Source organism: Lepus europaeus, chromosome 8, assembly GCF_033115175.1.
Source record: "Lepus europaeus isolate LE1 chromosome 8, mLepTim1.pri, whole genome shotgun sequence".
NCBI lineage: Eukaryota > Metazoa > Chordata > Mammalia > Lagomorpha > Leporidae > Lepus > Lepus europaeus.
In genome coordinates this window covers 89,497,844-89,515,663 of record NC_084834.1, presented here as the reverse complement: position 1 = coordinate 89,515,663, position 17,820 = coordinate 89,497,844, and the positions used below count along the sequence as shown (strand labels likewise).

Sequence of the window (17,820 nt, the reverse complement as noted above, 5' to 3'; positions counted from 1 at the left end):
ATGCTTTGCTGGGTTGGTGTTATGCAGCAGGTGAAGCAGCCACTTGTGACACTGGCTTCCCATATCAGCGCTAGTTCTGAGTCTCCCAGCTGCTCTGCTTCTGATCCAGCTCCCTGCTAATGTGCATGGGAAAGCAGCAGCAGATGACCCAAGTGCTTGGGCCCTGCTGCCCACATGAGACCAAGATGGAGTTCCTGGCTCTTGGTTTCCCTGTGGCCCAGCTACTCCAGTTGAGGCCATTTCTGGAGTGAACCAGCAGATTGAAGCGCTCTCTCTCTCTCTCTCTCTATTGCTCTTTCAAATAAATAAATAATTTATTCAAATATGCTCTGGTGACATTCAGACATTTTGTACAGCTTTGATTACTGCTTTTTCATTTCATATTACATGATGAACATGCCAGGATATCTTACTTTTTTATGGATGGCTACAGAGTAAATTAACATAAATTAATATATATTCTTATATGATGTCTATAAATGAATTCATGTGAATTAACTAAAACATGTTAATCTCTTTCTTGGCATTGCACATCTAGACTGCACTAGTGCTGCATAATGCTATGACTAACATACTCAAACATGTTTTTTCACATATATGGGGAGTGTGTGTGTGTGTGTGTGTGTGTGTGTGGAGAGAGTTCCCATCTGCTGATTCTCTCCCCTTACCTGAAATGGCTCCCAGTTGGGGCCAAAGCCAGGAACTCATTCCAGGTCTCCCACATGGGTAGCAAGAACCCGATTACTTGAGTCATCATCTCTACTTCCCAGGGTATGTATCAAAAGTAGCTGAAGTGAGCCAGATGGATACTGAACACACACTGCAATGTGGGATGCCTGCATCATAACCAAGAGTTGGTGTGTGTGTATATAAGCCCAGGAGCCAGGGCCGGGCTGGCATTGTGGTTTAGCAGGTGAAGCCAGCCACACCAGCATGCCAGCTGCTCCTCTTCCAATCCAGCTCTTTGCTATTTACCTGGGAAAGTAGTAGAAGATGGCCCAAGTGCTAGTGCTTGGACCCCTACTCCCGAGTGGGTGAACCAGAAAAAGCTCCTGGCTCCTGGCTTTAGATCAGCCCAGCTCCAGTCATTGTCACCATTTGGGGAATGAACCAGGGGGTGGAAGACCTTTCTGTCTTTCTCCCTCTGTCTGTAACTCTACCTCTCAAATAAATAAATAAAATCTTAAAAAAAAAAAAAAAAGACAGCCATCTCATGGATACGGTGGTACTGGCCACTTGAGCTATCCTGCACGTAGATTAAAAAATTGAATATAATGTACCTTTCACTATGAACCTACTAAATGGAGTAAACACTAGGAAAATTTGATCCTCCAAGAAAATGGAGGCTATGTTCTATTTATAAGCAATAGTTAATAATGTTCTATTTATTAACAATAGTTAAAAGCTATGGAGTAGCTTAGAAAATAATTTTGAAAAATGCAGTATTCCTTAAGATTTGAGGCCGGCGCCGTGGCTTAACAGGCTAATCCTCCGCCTTGTGGCGCCGGCACACCAGGTTCTAGTCCCGGTTGGGGCGCCAGATTCTGGTTGCCCCTCTTCCAGACCAGCTCTCTGCTATGGCCCGGGAAGGCAGTGGAGGATGGCCCAAGTGCTTGAGCCCTGCACCCACATGGGAGACCAGGAGAAGCACCTGGCTCCTGGCTTCTGATCAGCGAGATGCGCCGGCTGCAGCGGCCATTGGAGGGTGAACCAGCGGCAAAAGGAAGACCTTTCTCTCTGTCTCTCTCTCACTATCCACTCTGCCTGTCAAAAAAAAAAAAAAAAAAAAAAAAAGATTTGAAGGCAGCCACTGCTTCCAGAAAATCAAAATGAAATGCCCTTGAACTTCAGCCTTAAAGAGATGTATTGAATGGCCAGAGTTAATGCTGATAACATAAACTTTATTATTTATCCTGCTTCGTCTCTTAGTTCATCAAACAACTCTGAACACAGCACTGAAGTGAACCTGCAGCTGCAGATGTAGAAGCCTGTTCCCTCCATTGTACATTAGTTGTGACATGAAAAAATAAATTCAAAAAAAAACAAATTCAAAAGAACATGTACATAATCAAGTAAATTTATGAAATAGTATTTCCTTTTCCACTGTATAGGAAAAGAAACTCGCTTTTTAAAATGTTCCTCAATTTCTTTGCTATCCACCAGGCTGAGATTTCCCAAGCTTGACGAGGAAGAATCAGTGATCATCCCAGATGCTTATGATAGGAGGGAGAGGTAAAAGGAAATGGCTAAGGGGGTAAATTTGTTTCATGTTTCTTACCACAAAAGAGCATAGGAAAAGGCTATTAGAATACAGAAGGAGTAGTAACACAATGGAATATATTTAAATACTTTCTTTCAAAGAAAATTTATTCATTTACTTGAAAGGCAGAGTTACAGAGAGAAAAGGGAAGAGACAGAGATCTTCCATTTGCTGGTTCATTCCCCAAAAGGCCATAATGGTGAAGGCTGGGCCAGGTGGAGGCCAGGAGCCGGCAACTCCATCTGGGTTTCCCACATGGGTGCAGGGGCCCAAGTACTCGGGTCATCCACTGCCTTCCCAAGCAAATTAGCAAGGAGCAGGGTTGGGAGTAGAGCAGCCAGGATTTGGAACCAGCACCCACTTGGGATGCTGGCATTGCACGAGGTGGCTTCACCCGCTGCACCCCAATGACGGCCCCAAATTCTTATTAAATCAAACAGTAGGTACTGGGGCCAGCACTGCAACACAGCAAGTTAACCCACTGCCTGAGACACCAGCATCCCCTATTAGAGAGCGGCTGCTCCATTTGCAATCCAATTCCCTGTTAATGAGCCTGGAAAGGCACAGAGGACGGTCGAGTACTTGAGCCCCTGCCACCCATGTGGGAGACCAGGATGGAGTTCCTGGCTCCTGGCTTCCCCCTAGCACAGACCTGGCTGTTGCAGCCCTTTGGGGAGTGAACCAGCAGATGGTAGTGATGCACTCACTCTGTCTCCTCCCTCTCTGGCCATGTGTGTCTCCTGTGTCACTGCCTTTCAAATACATAGTTTTCAAAATAAGCAGTTATTAAAAATTGTTCCTTCTGTTACATTTATTTTGTGTATAAAGTATAGGTATGTATTCTCCATGGGATGAGGGAAGTCTGCACACAGGTCATTATGACCAAACCTTAGTTAAATTAAAAGCAGGAATCATACCAAGAACAGGAATAACGGATTGAACTTACTGATCACATAATAATCAGAAAATGAAGTAACATGTCACAAGATGACACATTACACACACACACAGAGAATGAAGAGACAGAGAGAGATCTTCCATCTGCTGGTTCATTCCCCAAATGGCTGCAACGGCCAGAGCTGGGCCTGTCTGAAGCCAGGAGCCAAGAGCTTAATCCAGGTGTCCCGTGTTGGTGCAAGGGCCCAAGGATTTGGGCCATCTTCTGCTGCTTTCCCAGGTGCACTAGCAGGGAGCTGGATTGGGAGTGGAACAGCCGGGAATTGAACCAGTGCCCATGTGGGATGCCAGCACTGAAGATGGTGGCTTACCCTGCTGCACCGGAATGCCAACCCAGTGCTCTCCTTCTCACTAATTCCTTGGTTTCTACAAGCTCCTTAATAATTAAGTAGACTAGACTGGTCAAGATTTCCTTGGTTGTAAGTGACAGAAACTCAAACTGGCACAAATTACAAACAGGGCTGTTCAGTGGCTTGGGTGAGTATTTGTGAACTGTGAAAGGCAGTAAGCCTTGCTTCAGGTTTAGATGGATCCAGGGGCTCAGAGGATGACAGCAGACTCAGTCTCTCACTTTCCATCTCTCTGCTATTTAAAAAAGATTTCTTATTTATTTATTTGAAAGTCAAGAGTTACACAGAGGAGAGGCAGAGAGAGAGAGAGAGAGAGGTCTTCCATCCAATGCTTCACTCTCTGATTGGCTGCAATGGCCTGAGCTGCGCCGATCCAAAGGCAGTAGCCAGGAGCCTCTTCCGGGTCTCCCATGCAGGTACCTGCTGTGCCACAGCGCCGGCCCCTGCTATTTTTTTTTTTTTATATTGGACTTTTCCTCTTGGTGACCCTGGCTCCCTTGCACATTATCTTCACAGTACACAGATCCCTGTACATAAGCTTAAAAAATGTCCAAGGCTGAATCAACCACTCTGACAAGGGAGAGAGAAATGTTTTTGATCAGATGGGAGTCAGATCATTATAGGCTGAGTAATGTCCCCTGCAGCTCTGTCTGTTGAAGTTGTAACCCCCAGTACCTCAGAAAGTGACTGTAGTTGGCGATAGGGGCTTTAATGAGGTCGTCCAGGTTATATGAGACCATTTAAGACGATCCCAGTCCAATTTGGGGTCCTTATAGAAGTAGTTGATTTGGACAGATGGGTACGTGTGAAGACATGGGGAGAAGATAGCCACCTGCAAGCCAAGGAGAGAAGACTCAGGAGCAGTCAGCATTGCCAATACCTTTGTTCTGGATTTCTTGTCTCTAGAACTGTGAGAATAAGTTTCACTTTGGAAGCCATCCAACCCGGGGACTTTGATAGGGCAATCCCAGCAAACTAGTACAGAGATTTAGCCCTGGGATCGCAGCGGTGTGTTTAGTCCCAACCTGAGTAGAAAAGAGGTGGTTCCTCAAAGGAAACCCCCCAGGATGCCTGGTAGGAGTAAGGGGAGATTGACAGATTGTTCACCACTGTGTTAGATTCATGATAATGATTGAACATTCATTGTGTGTTAGGTTTTGAAAGCACTTTATAGTTAATACAACAACTATAGTTGATATTATTGTTTTCCCCACTTTACAAGTGAGGAAACTGGGGCACACACAGGTAAAGTAACTTAACCAAGATCATGCAGTCAGTAAAGAGCAGAGCTAATTCCCTGACTTGTCTGACTCTAGTCTCAGCTTTTTAATCCCATGCCTTTTTGAGAGGCAATGACTCCAGCTTTGGATTCTTTTGTTCTTCTACTAAGTTGGAAAAGCTTTGACTTTAGGTGGGAGAAGGGTATATGTATATATATTAAATAAGGAAACTTTGCAGTCTGTAGAATTCATTATTTCCACTTTAGAACTGTTTCTGCTGTACAACTGATAAAGGGTTAACATCCAGAATCTATAAAGAGCTAAAGAAATTCAACAACAAAATAAACAATCCAGTTAAGAAATGGGCAAAGGACTTGAACAGGCATTTTTTAAGAGAAGAAATTCAGATAGCCAACAGACACTTGAAAAAATGCTCAGAATCACTAGCCATCAGGGAAATGCAAATCAAAACCACAATGAGGTTTCACCTCACTCCAGTTATAATGGCTCTCATCCAGAAATTAACAAACAACAAATTCTGGCGAGGATGTGGGAAAAAAGATACCCTGATCCACTGCTGGTGGGAATGTAAACTGGTGCAACCACTGTGGAAGACAGTATGGAGACACCTCAGAACTCTGAATGTAGACCTATCGTATGATCCAGCCATCCCACTTCTGGGAATTTACCCAAACCAAAAGAAATCAATATGTGAGTTACCTGTACCCCCATGTTCATTGCAGCACAATTCACAACAGCTAAAATATGGAATCAATCCAGATGTCCATCAACTGTTGACTGGATAAAGAAATTATGGAATTATGGTATATATACACTATGCAGAACTACTTAGCTGTAAAACAAAAAAGAAAAAAAAAATCCTGTCTTTTGCAACGAAATGGACACAAATGGAAACCACTATACTTAGTGAAATAAGCCAGTCCCAAAAAGATACCATATGTTTTTACTGATCTGAGGTAACTAATAGAGTACCTAAAATGTAATGCATTGGAGTGAAATTAACATTTTGAGATTCGATGTTTGTTTATAGCCTTTGTCTCTTCTGTTGAGAAACAGTGCTTTTTTCTTCATATTATTTGTTGAACTCTTTTACTTAGTGTAGAGTTAACTTTATGATCATTAAGTAAACTTAAAGTATATCTTTGTAAAAATTAAGAGTGGGAATGGGAGAGGGAGCAGGAAGAAGGGTTGGAGCGTGGGTGGGAAGGAGGGTAAGACAGGATGTAGCACTAAGTTCCTAAATCTGTATATATTAAAAACATGAAACTTGTAAAACCTAAATAAAATTAAAAAAAAAAACAAAAAACAAAAAACAAGATGACACATTAATCATAAAAAGACAAAAAATGCTCATGATCAAAGACAAAAAGAGAATGCTGTGTCCAGGGCCTGCTGTCGCAAGAATATGGCAAGGCAGCTCCTGGCAGGCCAACCACTGTTCCAAAACAGCCACAGTCATAGGGGTCTGCCTCGGGCAGTCTGCACTCTAGGGATTCGCCAGCTCACTTAATTCCTGTAAGAACACTGCAAAGTATTTTAAAGGGGGACACAAGAAGCACTGTGGTCTCCTGAACTGGATCCTGGAACAATAAAAGAATATGAGTAGATGGGCAGGCATTTGGCACAGCTGTTAGACACTGGCTGGGATGTCTGCATCCCTTCTTGGAGAGCCTGGGTTCGACTCCTGACTCTGGCTGTTGATTCCAGCTTCGAGCCTGTGCAGATCCTGGGAGGCAGCAATGATGGCTGCAGTGGTTGGGTCCCTGCCCACACATCAGGGACTGGATTGAGCTCCTGTCTCCTAGCTTCAGTCCAGCCTAGACTTGGCCACTGTAGGCATTTGAGGAGTGACCCAGTGGATGGGAGCTCTGTCTCGCTCTCAAATACATACATAAATAAATAAATGTTAGTGGAAAAGTGGTGAAATATGAAGAGAGTATATGGTTTACTTAAGTCATGTACTGATGTGAATTTCTTAGTATGGACAAACATACCCTGGTAGATCCAACTTTCACAGTAAGGGATGCTTGGGCAGAGGTACATAGGAACTTTCCACGTTACCTCTGTGGCTTTTCTATAAATCTAAAATGTCTTCAAAGCTAAAAGTTTGCTTTTAAGAGTGGGGAGACACAAGTACATACTGTATACATAAGGAGACAAAACTGAGCTGTGGTGAATTCTGCTAATACCAGAGGGAAACACCAGTGTCATCTCAGAAATGACCCAGGGTGAGGGAGGAACAGGTGACTGGGAGAGGCACAGTCCCTATGCACTGCTGATGCATGAGCAGGGCTGGCAGGTGCACACGCGTGTTCATTTTATAATTCATTGAACTGTACTTTGCCACACATTCTCCTTAAATAGAAAGGTTTGAAAATACTTCCCTGCTCGTGATAAACATTTCCCCATTCCTGCTAAAGATTAGAACGAAGGGAAGATACAGGAATAATTGAGTTCTATAAGCAGGGAACTCAGACAGGCAGAACAGTCATTAAATCCCAACTAAAATTTTCAGTCTGGAAAGGGTCTTGGAAGTGAGGAAATCCAGGAGTAGCCAGCACTCTTTAGAGCAGTGATCCTGTAGACATGGATGCAGTGGAACCAGGTATTTTTGCAAATCCACCGGATGATTCTCATGCACACTCAGAGTAAGAACCACTACAAGAAGGTTAAGTGACTTTCCAGAGCCAGCACATCCCAGAAATGGCACAAGAGTCACTATCACCAGAATCCTGGCCCTCTAGCTCCACTCACCATCTGAAGCCCCAAGTCAAGACTCCCAAAATATTTTAATGCCATCAGAGAAATGGCAGTAAGTTCCAACTTTAATATACCTATCAAAGACACTTGTTTTCCATCATAACTGCTCTCTAGAAAAAACACTGGTTTTTCCAACATGTTTTAGATAGCATACTTCCTACACAACACTAATACATTTGTAATTTGTTAAATATAAATTGAGCATCCCAAATCCAAGAATCTGAAATCCATAATGCTCCTCAAGGCCAAACTTTTTAAGTACCGACACGATGTCCAAAAATTCTATACCAGACCTTATGGGTGAGTTGTAGTCAAAAACAGGAACAGTTAATGTTATGTGTAACATTACCTTCAGGCTGTTTGTACAGGTGTAAATGAAACAAAAACGAATTTTATATTTATTTGAGTCCCTTCCTCAAAATATTTCATTGTTGATATGCACACATTCAAAAATCTAAAACCTGAATGAAACACTTCCATTCTCAAGCATTTTGGATAAGAGATACTCAACCTGTAATGGCAGATCATTGGTTCATAAGATAATTAAACTGGAGGGCTACAATCATAGCTATTGGATTTTAAAAATGAGGAAACTGGTACCAGAAGTATTACTAATTTGTCCAGAGTTTCTAGAACTGAGTTCTCCTTCTTTACGTAAATAAATTAGATTAAACTTCACCCACAGTTGCTGTCTGACAGATGAACTAATAGACAATGAGTAGCATCATTCGTTTTTGACTTGGGTTCTTTCACATATAATGCAATTCTCTGTGACTTCTAAGAATGTTTTTGTTGAAAACAAATGTTGCTGACCCACGAGGGATGATGGCAATGGAATAGAAGACCACACAAAAAACTTAACTGAATACTTAAAATACATCAAATAGCTCCTTTTTAATGTTAGGACAACTCATGGTAAATTAAAGGGGAATTCATGAATATTTTTTAAGGAATAACAGTTTTAGGTAGGCGATTGTGAGGAAGATGACCATCATACAAGCCAAAGCCACGTGATTCTTCCACAAGCTCCAAGGCGAGAGATCGATGCCCTGATTGGTCAGATACTCTTCGCCAGTACATCTGAAATTCAACAGAGCAAGAGTGTGAGTTCATTGCTAGCACCTATCAAACCCCATCAATCCATTCATGTTCCATAGTTAAAGAAAGAAGCTAAGTATTCGATAGTTCTCCCTTCCTATGGGAGTATTTCTCAAAGGGGTAGAGGTTGTGGTGCAGAGGGTTGGCTAAGCTGCCTCTTCAGATTCCCACATCCCATCAGAGTCCTGGCACCTCCGCTTCCCATCCAGCTTCCTGCAGATGTGTAGCCTGGGAGGAAGGTATTGGCCTAAGTACCTGGGTTGTGCAACGCCGATCAAAGATCCAGCTGGAGTTTTGGGCTTTTGTTCTTGGCCTGGCCCCAGTGTTCCAGTCATTTGGGGAGTGAACCAGGGAAATTAAGATATCTCACCATCCTACCACCACCACCACTACCACCACCAAATAAAAACTCCAAGGGAACAACGGTTGTGGGAAAATGGCATTAAAAGATAACTTTCTTTTGGTGCAAAAATCCTTTGGAAGTTAGTAATGGACACTGCAGTTACCCAGCTTCAAGACTTACAGCACAGGCAGTAATCAGGTTTAAGCCTTAATTGTAACAGCTGGAGTAGACTGGGATGGCAGGGCCCTGCCACGGCCTGGTACAAAAACTATCTGGTGCTCCCAGTTACCGCCGGGTACCATGTGTTGGTGCATCACCCGGAATCCAGCAGTTCCCCAAACAACCACAGCCTGTCTTTAGTGTAAGAGTAGTGTCCTTCTTTGTCCTGTAAGGACGAGGGCTTAGCTTATGTGTCCTATGAGGTCTATGGTGGCTCCTCATATGGGTCCCACTTTCCCCACCCACTTCATCACGACCAGCTAGCTGGCAGTGACTTGGGGCTACAAAGAAGTCACACACAGATCAAACCCAAGGCAGCTGGTAGAACTCAGAAAGCTGCTCTCCCAGGCCGGTGCTGTGGCATAGTAGGCAAAGCCTCCACCTGCAGTGCTGGAATCACATATGGGCACTGGTTCAAGTCCTGGCTCCTCCACTCTGCTAGAGCTCTCAGCTATGGCCTGGGAAAGCAGTAGAAGATGGGCCAAGTCCTTGGGCCCTGCACCTGTGTGGGAGACCTGGAAGAAGCTCCTAGCTCCCAGCTTTGGACCAGTTCAGCTCTGGCCACTGTAGCTATATGGGGAGTAAACTAGCAGTTGGAAGACCTTTCTCTGTCTCTTCCTCTCTCTGACTATAACGGTTCCTCTTAAATAAATAAATAAATAAAAAGCTTTAAAAAAAAAGAAAAGAAAACCTCTCTCCCTCGAGGTTTCTCACATTGATAATTCAAAACACTACTTTATTCTATTACTAAGAATTATTCCTGTTAACATTCAAGAGAGATTTAACACACCACTCTCATTCATTTATGTATCAAAATTGAACCTTTAGAGACCAACATTGTAGTCTAGTGGGTAAAATTACAACCTGCAACACCAGCCTCCCATATGCGCACTGGTCGTGTCTGTTTGCTCCCCTTCCAATCCAACTCCCTGCTAATGCAACTGGGAAAAGCAGCAGAAGATGGCCCAAGTACTAGGGACCCCGCACCCACATGTGAGACCCAGATGAAGCTCCTGGCTTCAGCCTGGCCCAGTTCTGGACATTGTGGCCATCTAGGGAATGAATCAGCAGATGGAAGATCTCTGTGTCTCTGTCTCTCTCTCTCTGCCTCTGTCTCTTTCTCTGTAACTCTTTCAAATACATAAATATTTTTTAAAAACTGAAACTTCCCAATAATCATAGAAAAAGACATGCTATTAAATTTCTTAAAAGTATCCTTTAATTTTATTAAAACCTGCATTTCTATTTTAATGACATTAGGCAAAAATGAGATTTCCTTTTCAATTCAGTGAAATGTGTGTGTGGATTTGTTCAGAGGATACATCCTTTGGTAAGGAGTATTCTTAGTTGAAACAAACAAACAAACAAAAAGAACGACAACTGTGCAGCCTTTTACTTCACGATGTCTCCAAAGCATGGGATGCAGAAGTGCCAGGATTTTCACAGAGAAAACGCACACCCCCTTTATACTAGTGCTGCTTTTTACCTCCTACTGTCTATGGGTTAGACCAAGAACCCGTGAGCTCCCATAGTCCATACAGTTCTAGGACTCTAAGCCCTTGTTAAAATAGCAAAGCAGCTCATCTCAAACTCAACCATTCTCAAGAATAAGAACTCTAACTCAAAATCTAGACGTCAGCACCATCTTTCAAAAGGCACAAGGCAGGCAAGAGCAACCCGTAGGAACCACTTCCCCACATGAAACACAGCTGGGCTAGAGTAGGATCCTGAGTTGTGCTTTAGTGCACAACTCACTTGTGGATGAGAAAAGAGGTTCAGCAATGTTCAGTAACCCTGGAAAAACACATGCCAGCTCTAAGCTTCTCTGCATCACACCACAATAAGCCAATGCATTACGACACTGAATGTAAACTTACATTGCAAAGTCACAGGTACTGTTTGTCGTGACATTGAGTCCTGGGCAGAAGTTCTGTTCCAAAAATTCATTATACTGCAAAGCCTATAACAGAACGGGAGCAGGGCAAGGTAAAAAGTTTCAAATTTCAAAAAGTTTCCAAAGAATTATCACAATCATGTCCTCTGAGTGTGATCTTTATTGCTATTTCTAAAAACACAGCAGGTTTTACATTCATGGTCTTTCTAACAATAAAGCAACTGTTTTCTCTGGCAGGGAAGAGGCTGAGGCTTGGGACTTTTTGGTTTGTCCAATACAAAGGAAGCAAATGTCTGGCTAAGAGGGAGACCTCTGGCTACATTACCCCATGGCTCTTTCCTTCTCCTCTCAACTTTATAATTTTATATGACTTTATTAATTTATTGCCACAATCTTTCACTCTTGCTGATTTTCATCAAATCCAGCTGTGATTGTACAGAGTTAGAAACTCAATTATGCTATTTTCAGACAATGACAGTGTTCTTTAGCCAAAGCAAATACGGCTATGTGTATTATTTAGTCTTGGTTTTCTTTCTAATCCTACTTTCAATATAAACTATCACTTCTAGTCTACCATCTCCTCAATTATTTGCTTACTGAATTGAAACACGGCCGTATGTTTTCTACCACTTACTCAATCTGTCTTCCTTAAGGGGAGATACCTCCCTGCCCTTATCTCCCTCACACACTGAGATGACTGGAGAAAATCCCAGTGACCCCTGACCTGTGCTAAGCAGCTCTGATAGAAATTTCTCACACATTGCTCCCAAAATGAAGTTCCCAGATGGGAGATTTTCATGACCATGGCTGGGTAAATGAGGGGGAGAGGCTTTATTCAGCTCTTCCTAGCTTGGGAACCCAATCACAGTGACAGCCAAGGACAACTTACGGTATAGCCATATTTAGGGATGCTGAAGTACTGAAGCCATGACAGCCAAGATGCAATGGTTGTGAGATTTACCAACAGGCCCGAGAAAATCTACAGAAAGAAAACACCCAGGGTCAAAACCGGTTAAGTGATTTCATGAAGGATTAGAAAATACACTCAAGTCACCCACAACCTGCTACACACTCCTGCTCAGCCCAGCTCTTCCTGGATATTCTTTCCACTTATCCAAACGCCTGCTCAAGCTTCCTCCCTTCCATTTGCATATTTGTACATTTCTGAAGTTGTTTATGGCTTTAAAGGGCGGATAATATACCTGTAATCTATAGTAGATCTTCCATTTACTTGGAAGATGTTTAATAGTCAAGACTGTTCTCAACCTTTCTATCTGTCTCTCACTGTCTATAACTCTACCTGTCAAATAAAGAAAAGAATAGAAAAGAAAAGAAAATCAAGGACAGCTGTCCTTTAGTATTCATGGAGGACTGGTCCAGGACACCTCCTACTCGCACAGGCACACACAGAGATGCTGAAGTTTCTGATTTCAAACGGTGTACTGTTTACATATAACCCATATAAACCCTGATACTTTAAGTATACACATCTTACACATTTTAAATCATTTCTAGATCACTTGCAATACTTAATACAATATAAACACTATGTAAACAGTTGTCTACTGTATTGTTCAGGGAATAATGACAAGAAAAAAGTCTGTTCATGTTTGGTACAAAAGCAACTTTTCCCCAAATATTTTCAATCCACAGTTAGTTAAACCCACTTTGGTCAAACAGCTGACAGTTCTTTAAAGCCAGATGAACATCAGGCAAATAACCTGTCACTTTAGTCAGGGAATCTTCTAATCAAACTTCTGATTTCCAGAGATCAAACTTAGCAAGGTTTCATAACGTGTCACCAAGAAGCAGCTTCAAAAGCTCACGCGCAGTGGTGTATTAACTAAAGCGATAGTGACTATTTGGAAACAGTGGCCAAAAAGGCTGGAGAAGGAGGAGGAGGGAAGGCGGTGCGTTCCCTCACGCAGGCTGTGTTTCAGCACACATCCTCCTCTAAGCATCAGAGCCCCATTTACAGAGTCCCCCAAGGCTGGTTTTACATGGCAAGTGAGTGTGCAGGCAGAAGCACAGTTCACACAGTTCACACACTCACCATCATGAACACGAACGAGATGGTCATGAGAAGCGTGGCCACAGACACCACACTCTGACCTGCTGCTATGGCCAGCGCCATGGAACTGGCGCAATACGCCACCATCATAAGGGTAAACATCATGATGAAGAAAGCTTCTGCCGTTGGTTTCAACCCTGGGTCAGACAGAAAGCAAGAGGTCAACCCAACTGCCTAGGCGCCATAAATTTGGGATTGTGTATTAGGCATGTAACACCATAATATTTTCAGAAACCAGTACCAAAATAAAATACAGTTATCTACTATCTAACTACCCTGGGTCACAAATTCATTGCTTCCCTCTGTGTAACTGCATAAAGTTGCCATATAGTTTTCTTTTTTTCTACTTAACTACATAAGTAGTTCTTGTATTATGCATATTTGTATGTGTAATTATGAACAATTTCTGAGTTCCTGACAAGGGGCGCCACAGGCAACACAACTGGACAACATTCTACTGCCTTCTCTTCTCATAGGAAACTCACCAGTAGTGTATTCATTACCCAGACATCACTGCACTGCTCACTACTGCTCTAACTACATGAGTAAACAAACTGTGACCATCAGGGTTGCGTGAACTCAGTGGCTTTACTATCTGCTTCCATAACCTAATCATCCCAGACAAACTACCATCTACCTCGGAGAGAATGATGCTACTTCATGTTTCATAAAATATATTTTATATACTATATTGAGCCAATTCTACAGGTCACGCAGTCTGAAAAATTTTGTAATAGCTGTAAGAATACCAATAAGGAATCCGGAGGTCAAGATCTTTCTCCTAATTATGAGAAATCTCTCATTGGTAAAATGGAAGGCTTAAGCTTAATCAGGCATTCTCATGCTGTAGTACCTGGCCAAAAATAAGGATCTTGAGTACGTTTGTGTGTGTGTCAGTGAAATACATGAAAATTCTGATACACTGAGCCTGGAGCAAGCTTGGGCATGCACAAATGATGTTGCCTACATTTATCTAACAAGATAATATCTCAGCTCCTCCAACACAGTCTCTCAAATACTTTTATAAATTCTTTCATTGCTTGTGCCTGACACAGCCTACCTCAGTAAAGTACAACTTTAAATAGCTGTACAAGCCTGGGGAGGAAAAAGCCTCGACAAAAATGTCAACAGGGAAGAGCTATTTTAGAGTGACAATACACTGATTGACACTTCCCCATCCCAGGGCTTGGTCTCTAGGTCTGAGAACCAAACCACGTTGGCACAGGGAAACTGGCTGCCCCTCCAGCCCAAGACTAAAGACCCATCCTTTTTGCTCGTTACTTACCTAACATGAAGTATATTATACAAGTAAATATAATACTCGGCAACAACCGCATGGGTAGTAAATCAGAAAACAGTTTTCCAAAGAAATAAGATGACACTCTGTAGTATCCACTGATGTATTCGTGTCTGTGGAACAGAAGCACATGTTGCACAGCCCAGATTAGAAGGCACAGACCAGGTGAGACTGCTTGCTGGGCAGACTTCCGCTGCCACAGGGACCTAACACTACAGTTCCTCACAGCCTCCCGGCTAACCCCACCCCGCCCCGCAGTGCCTTAGATGTCAGCTTCCTCCCTGAACACCCATGAAGTCCCCCTTCAGTTGTCTGTCTCATTCTTCATGAAGGTTTGTGTGACCACGAAGAAGGTGGCCCCCAATGCAGCTTTGCATTACTAAACACTTCCTACTTCTACTCTCTTGAGAAAAAAAAAAAAAGAAAGAAAGAAAACCTGGGGCTGACATTGTGGTGCCGTGGGTTAAGCCAGTGCTTGCAATGCTATCATCCCACACAGGAGGAGCACCAGTTCAAGACCCTGTTGCTCCGCTTGTAATCCTGCTGCCTGCTGTGTGTCTGGGAAGGCAGCAGAAGATGGCTCAAGTAGTTGGTCCCCTGCCATCCATGTGGGAAACCAGGATCAAGTTCCTGCCTCCTGGTTTCAGCCAGGCCCAGACTTGGCTATTGTAGCCTTCTGGGGAATGAACCAACAGAAGGAAGATCTCTCCCTTTGTCTCTCTCTCTGTTGCTCTGCATTCAAATAAACAATCTTAAAAACAACAACAAAGGCGTCTCCCTTCAATGATCATGCCTGTCAATCATCTATCCCTGTCTGTTATCAAACCTTAATCCTCAGGCTTCCTGAAAGCATTCTCCCACATCTCCAAATTATTCCCCTACTATCTTCACTCTTTCCCTCCCGAGTGATTCCTCCACATGTGAGCAGAGGTGAATCTCTCCATCTCTGGAAACACCAGAGCAGCCCTCTCGTTACTGGGAGAGTGCCCTCTGGCTCTGCCCACTTCCTAGTCCAGGAAGGGCTGAACTGGGGCTTACTCTTTGTCCACTTTACCTCCCCACATCCAAGTGGTTGCTGAATGGGCCACAGAACCTCTTCTTCAAGGGTCATCCTGCCCTACTATTTGCTAACAACAAAAGGTACACTTGGGCTCCTGCACTGCTCGCTTTCTCTGCAGCAGGTGAGTTTGCTGACTGTGCCCTACCATACAAGTCTTCTCCTTTCTGACGCATGTTCTCACTTAATAGTGGGTACCCCCACGCATATTGCAAAACATCATGTTGAACATAACATACAATGCTTTTTTGGAAATTTTTAAAATAAAGAACAGAAAAGAAAACAAAAACCAGTAGTAATCCCCAGGATCCCATCCTTGGCCCAATCCTGGAGGTGACCAGGTAGACCAACAGCCTTGGGTGCCCCTTCCCAGGACACAGCTCTACTCACATAAAGAGCTTCTTCTCCACTACAAAGAGCTCCACGGCTGACACGCTGCTGAAGCACTGGTTGGTGGTGAGGAAGAAGAGCACCCCAGCTCTGCCAGGAGAGGAAGGAAGCAAAAGTACTACGGTCAATGCAACACTCGTGGGTCAATTTTCCACTCACAAAACTTGTTCCACAAAGAATGTTTTACAACATTAAACAGGCCCCCAAAAGTGAAACTGCCCTGGCTGAAATAAAGAAGAGAGGGTGGGCACTGGGCCTAGCAGGTAAGACACTGCCTGGGACACCTGCATCCCACATCACAGAGCCTAGGTGTGAGTCCTAGCTCCGCTTTCAATTCCAGTTTCCTGCCAGTGTGCACCCTGAGAGGCAGCAGGTGATGGCTCAAGTAGTTGAGTCCCTGTCACCCATGTGTGGGAGACCTGGACTGTGTTCCAGGCTCCTGGCTCTGGCCTGGCACAACCCTGGCTGGGGAGTAAACTGGTGCATCTCTCTGTATTTAAAATAGGTAAGAAAGAAATAGAGGGGAGGGAAGGTTAGGAAGGAAAGGAAAATAGTTCATAGACACCAAAAAAAATTATTATAAATTTTTATTTTTTAAAGATTTATATTTATTTGAAAGGCAGAGTTACAGAGATAAAAACAGAGGCAGATAGAGATCTTCCATCCACTGGTTGGTTCACTCCCTAAATGGCTGCAATGGCTAGGGCTAGGCCAGCCTGAAGTCAGGAGCTAGGAGCTTCATCTGGATGTCCCATGTGGGTGCAGGGGCCCAGGCACTTGGACTGTCTTCACTGCTTTCCCAGGCACATTAGCAGGGAGCTGGATCAGAAGTGGAGCAGCCAGGATTCAAATCCACACCAATATGGGGTGCCAGTGTTGCAGGTGGCAGCTTTACCTGCTCTGCCACAGTGCCAGCCCCTCAAAAATGTTTTTAACATTTAAGGAATGAAGAACTAAGTGTACAAGCTGTTTTAAAAGTAAATATTTGTACAACAATGAAAATGAATGGAAAATAGCCAGGCCCAGTAGACAAATAACGATGTAACTTTCTGTACAGAAATGAATCTAATGATATCAAGTTAAAACCTAATTTCAGAAACATGGGACACAGCCTCGTTCAATTTATTGTCATGTATCTAACGGTACAATAATATTCACAATGATTCTGAAACAGCAGACAGTGAAATTCCTTCTAAATCACAAGATGGTTTATTTTATAGTAAGTGAGGTTTTTTATTAGCACAGAACCTAATGCATTCTAATTCCTGTCAAGGTAGTAACCCCCATGTCATACCTGCTTGCTGATCTGATGTTTTATTTTATTGTGCATTATTCTGGGCTGTATCTACCACACTGTGCAGAAACTGACGCTCTGCACCTTCTGACCATCACCTCCTCATTCGCTCCACCCCCGGCTCTGGCAATCACCACCTTACTCGCCAGTGCTGAGATTGAATGTTTTAGATGCTACCTTAGTGAAAACACGCGATATTTATTTCTTCACGCCTCACTTACTTCACTTACCGTAATGGTCTCCAATTCAATTCATGCTATCACAAATCACAGTATTTATTCTTCATGCTGAGTACTACATGTATAGGTGTACACGCGCCACATTATCTTTACCCATTCATCTGATGACACTTAGGCTGATTCCCTGTCTTGCCTATTATGAGCAGTAATGCAATGAACGTGGGAGTGCAGACGTCTTTTCGACAAACTGATTTCATATATTTTGAGTAAATGCCCAGGGACAGGATTACAGGATCCAAAGAGTAGTTTTTAAAAATACCTTTCCCTTAACATAGGCTAATTTGTTTAGAAACCCTGGAAGGTACTCATTCCAGAGAAGCCCTTACAGACTTAATTAAAATCCAGTTTCT

The 17,820-nt window shown here is 43.1% G+C and overlaps 1 protein-coding gene across 5 annotated transcripts in view; it reads right to left on the bottom strand.

Annotated features, from left to right (window-relative positions):
* Positions 1–8,437: 8,437 nt before the first annotated feature.
* LOC133766076 (broad substrate specificity ATP-binding cassette transporter ABCG2) overlaps positions 8,438–17,820 on the bottom strand; it is a 129,890-nt gene continuing 120,507 nt past the window's right edge. For all 5 annotated transcript variants that reach the window (XM_062199880.1, XM_062199882.1, XM_062199879.1 and 2 more), the window contains 6 exons: positions 15,938–16,027; positions 14,479–14,603; positions 13,176–13,330; positions 12,012–12,101; positions 11,106–11,188; positions 8,438–8,648 (listed from right to left, as the gene is read on the bottom strand). In XM_062199880.1, coding sequence (XP_062055864.1) covers positions 8,501–8,648; positions 11,106–11,188; positions 12,012–12,101; positions 13,176–13,330; positions 14,479–14,603; positions 15,938–16,027 — 691 coding nt within the window. In that variant the 3' untranslated portion in view covers positions 8,438–8,500. The remainder of the gene's footprint in view (positions 8,649–11,105; positions 11,189–12,011; positions 12,102–13,175; positions 13,331–14,478; positions 14,604–15,937; positions 16,028–17,820) is intronic.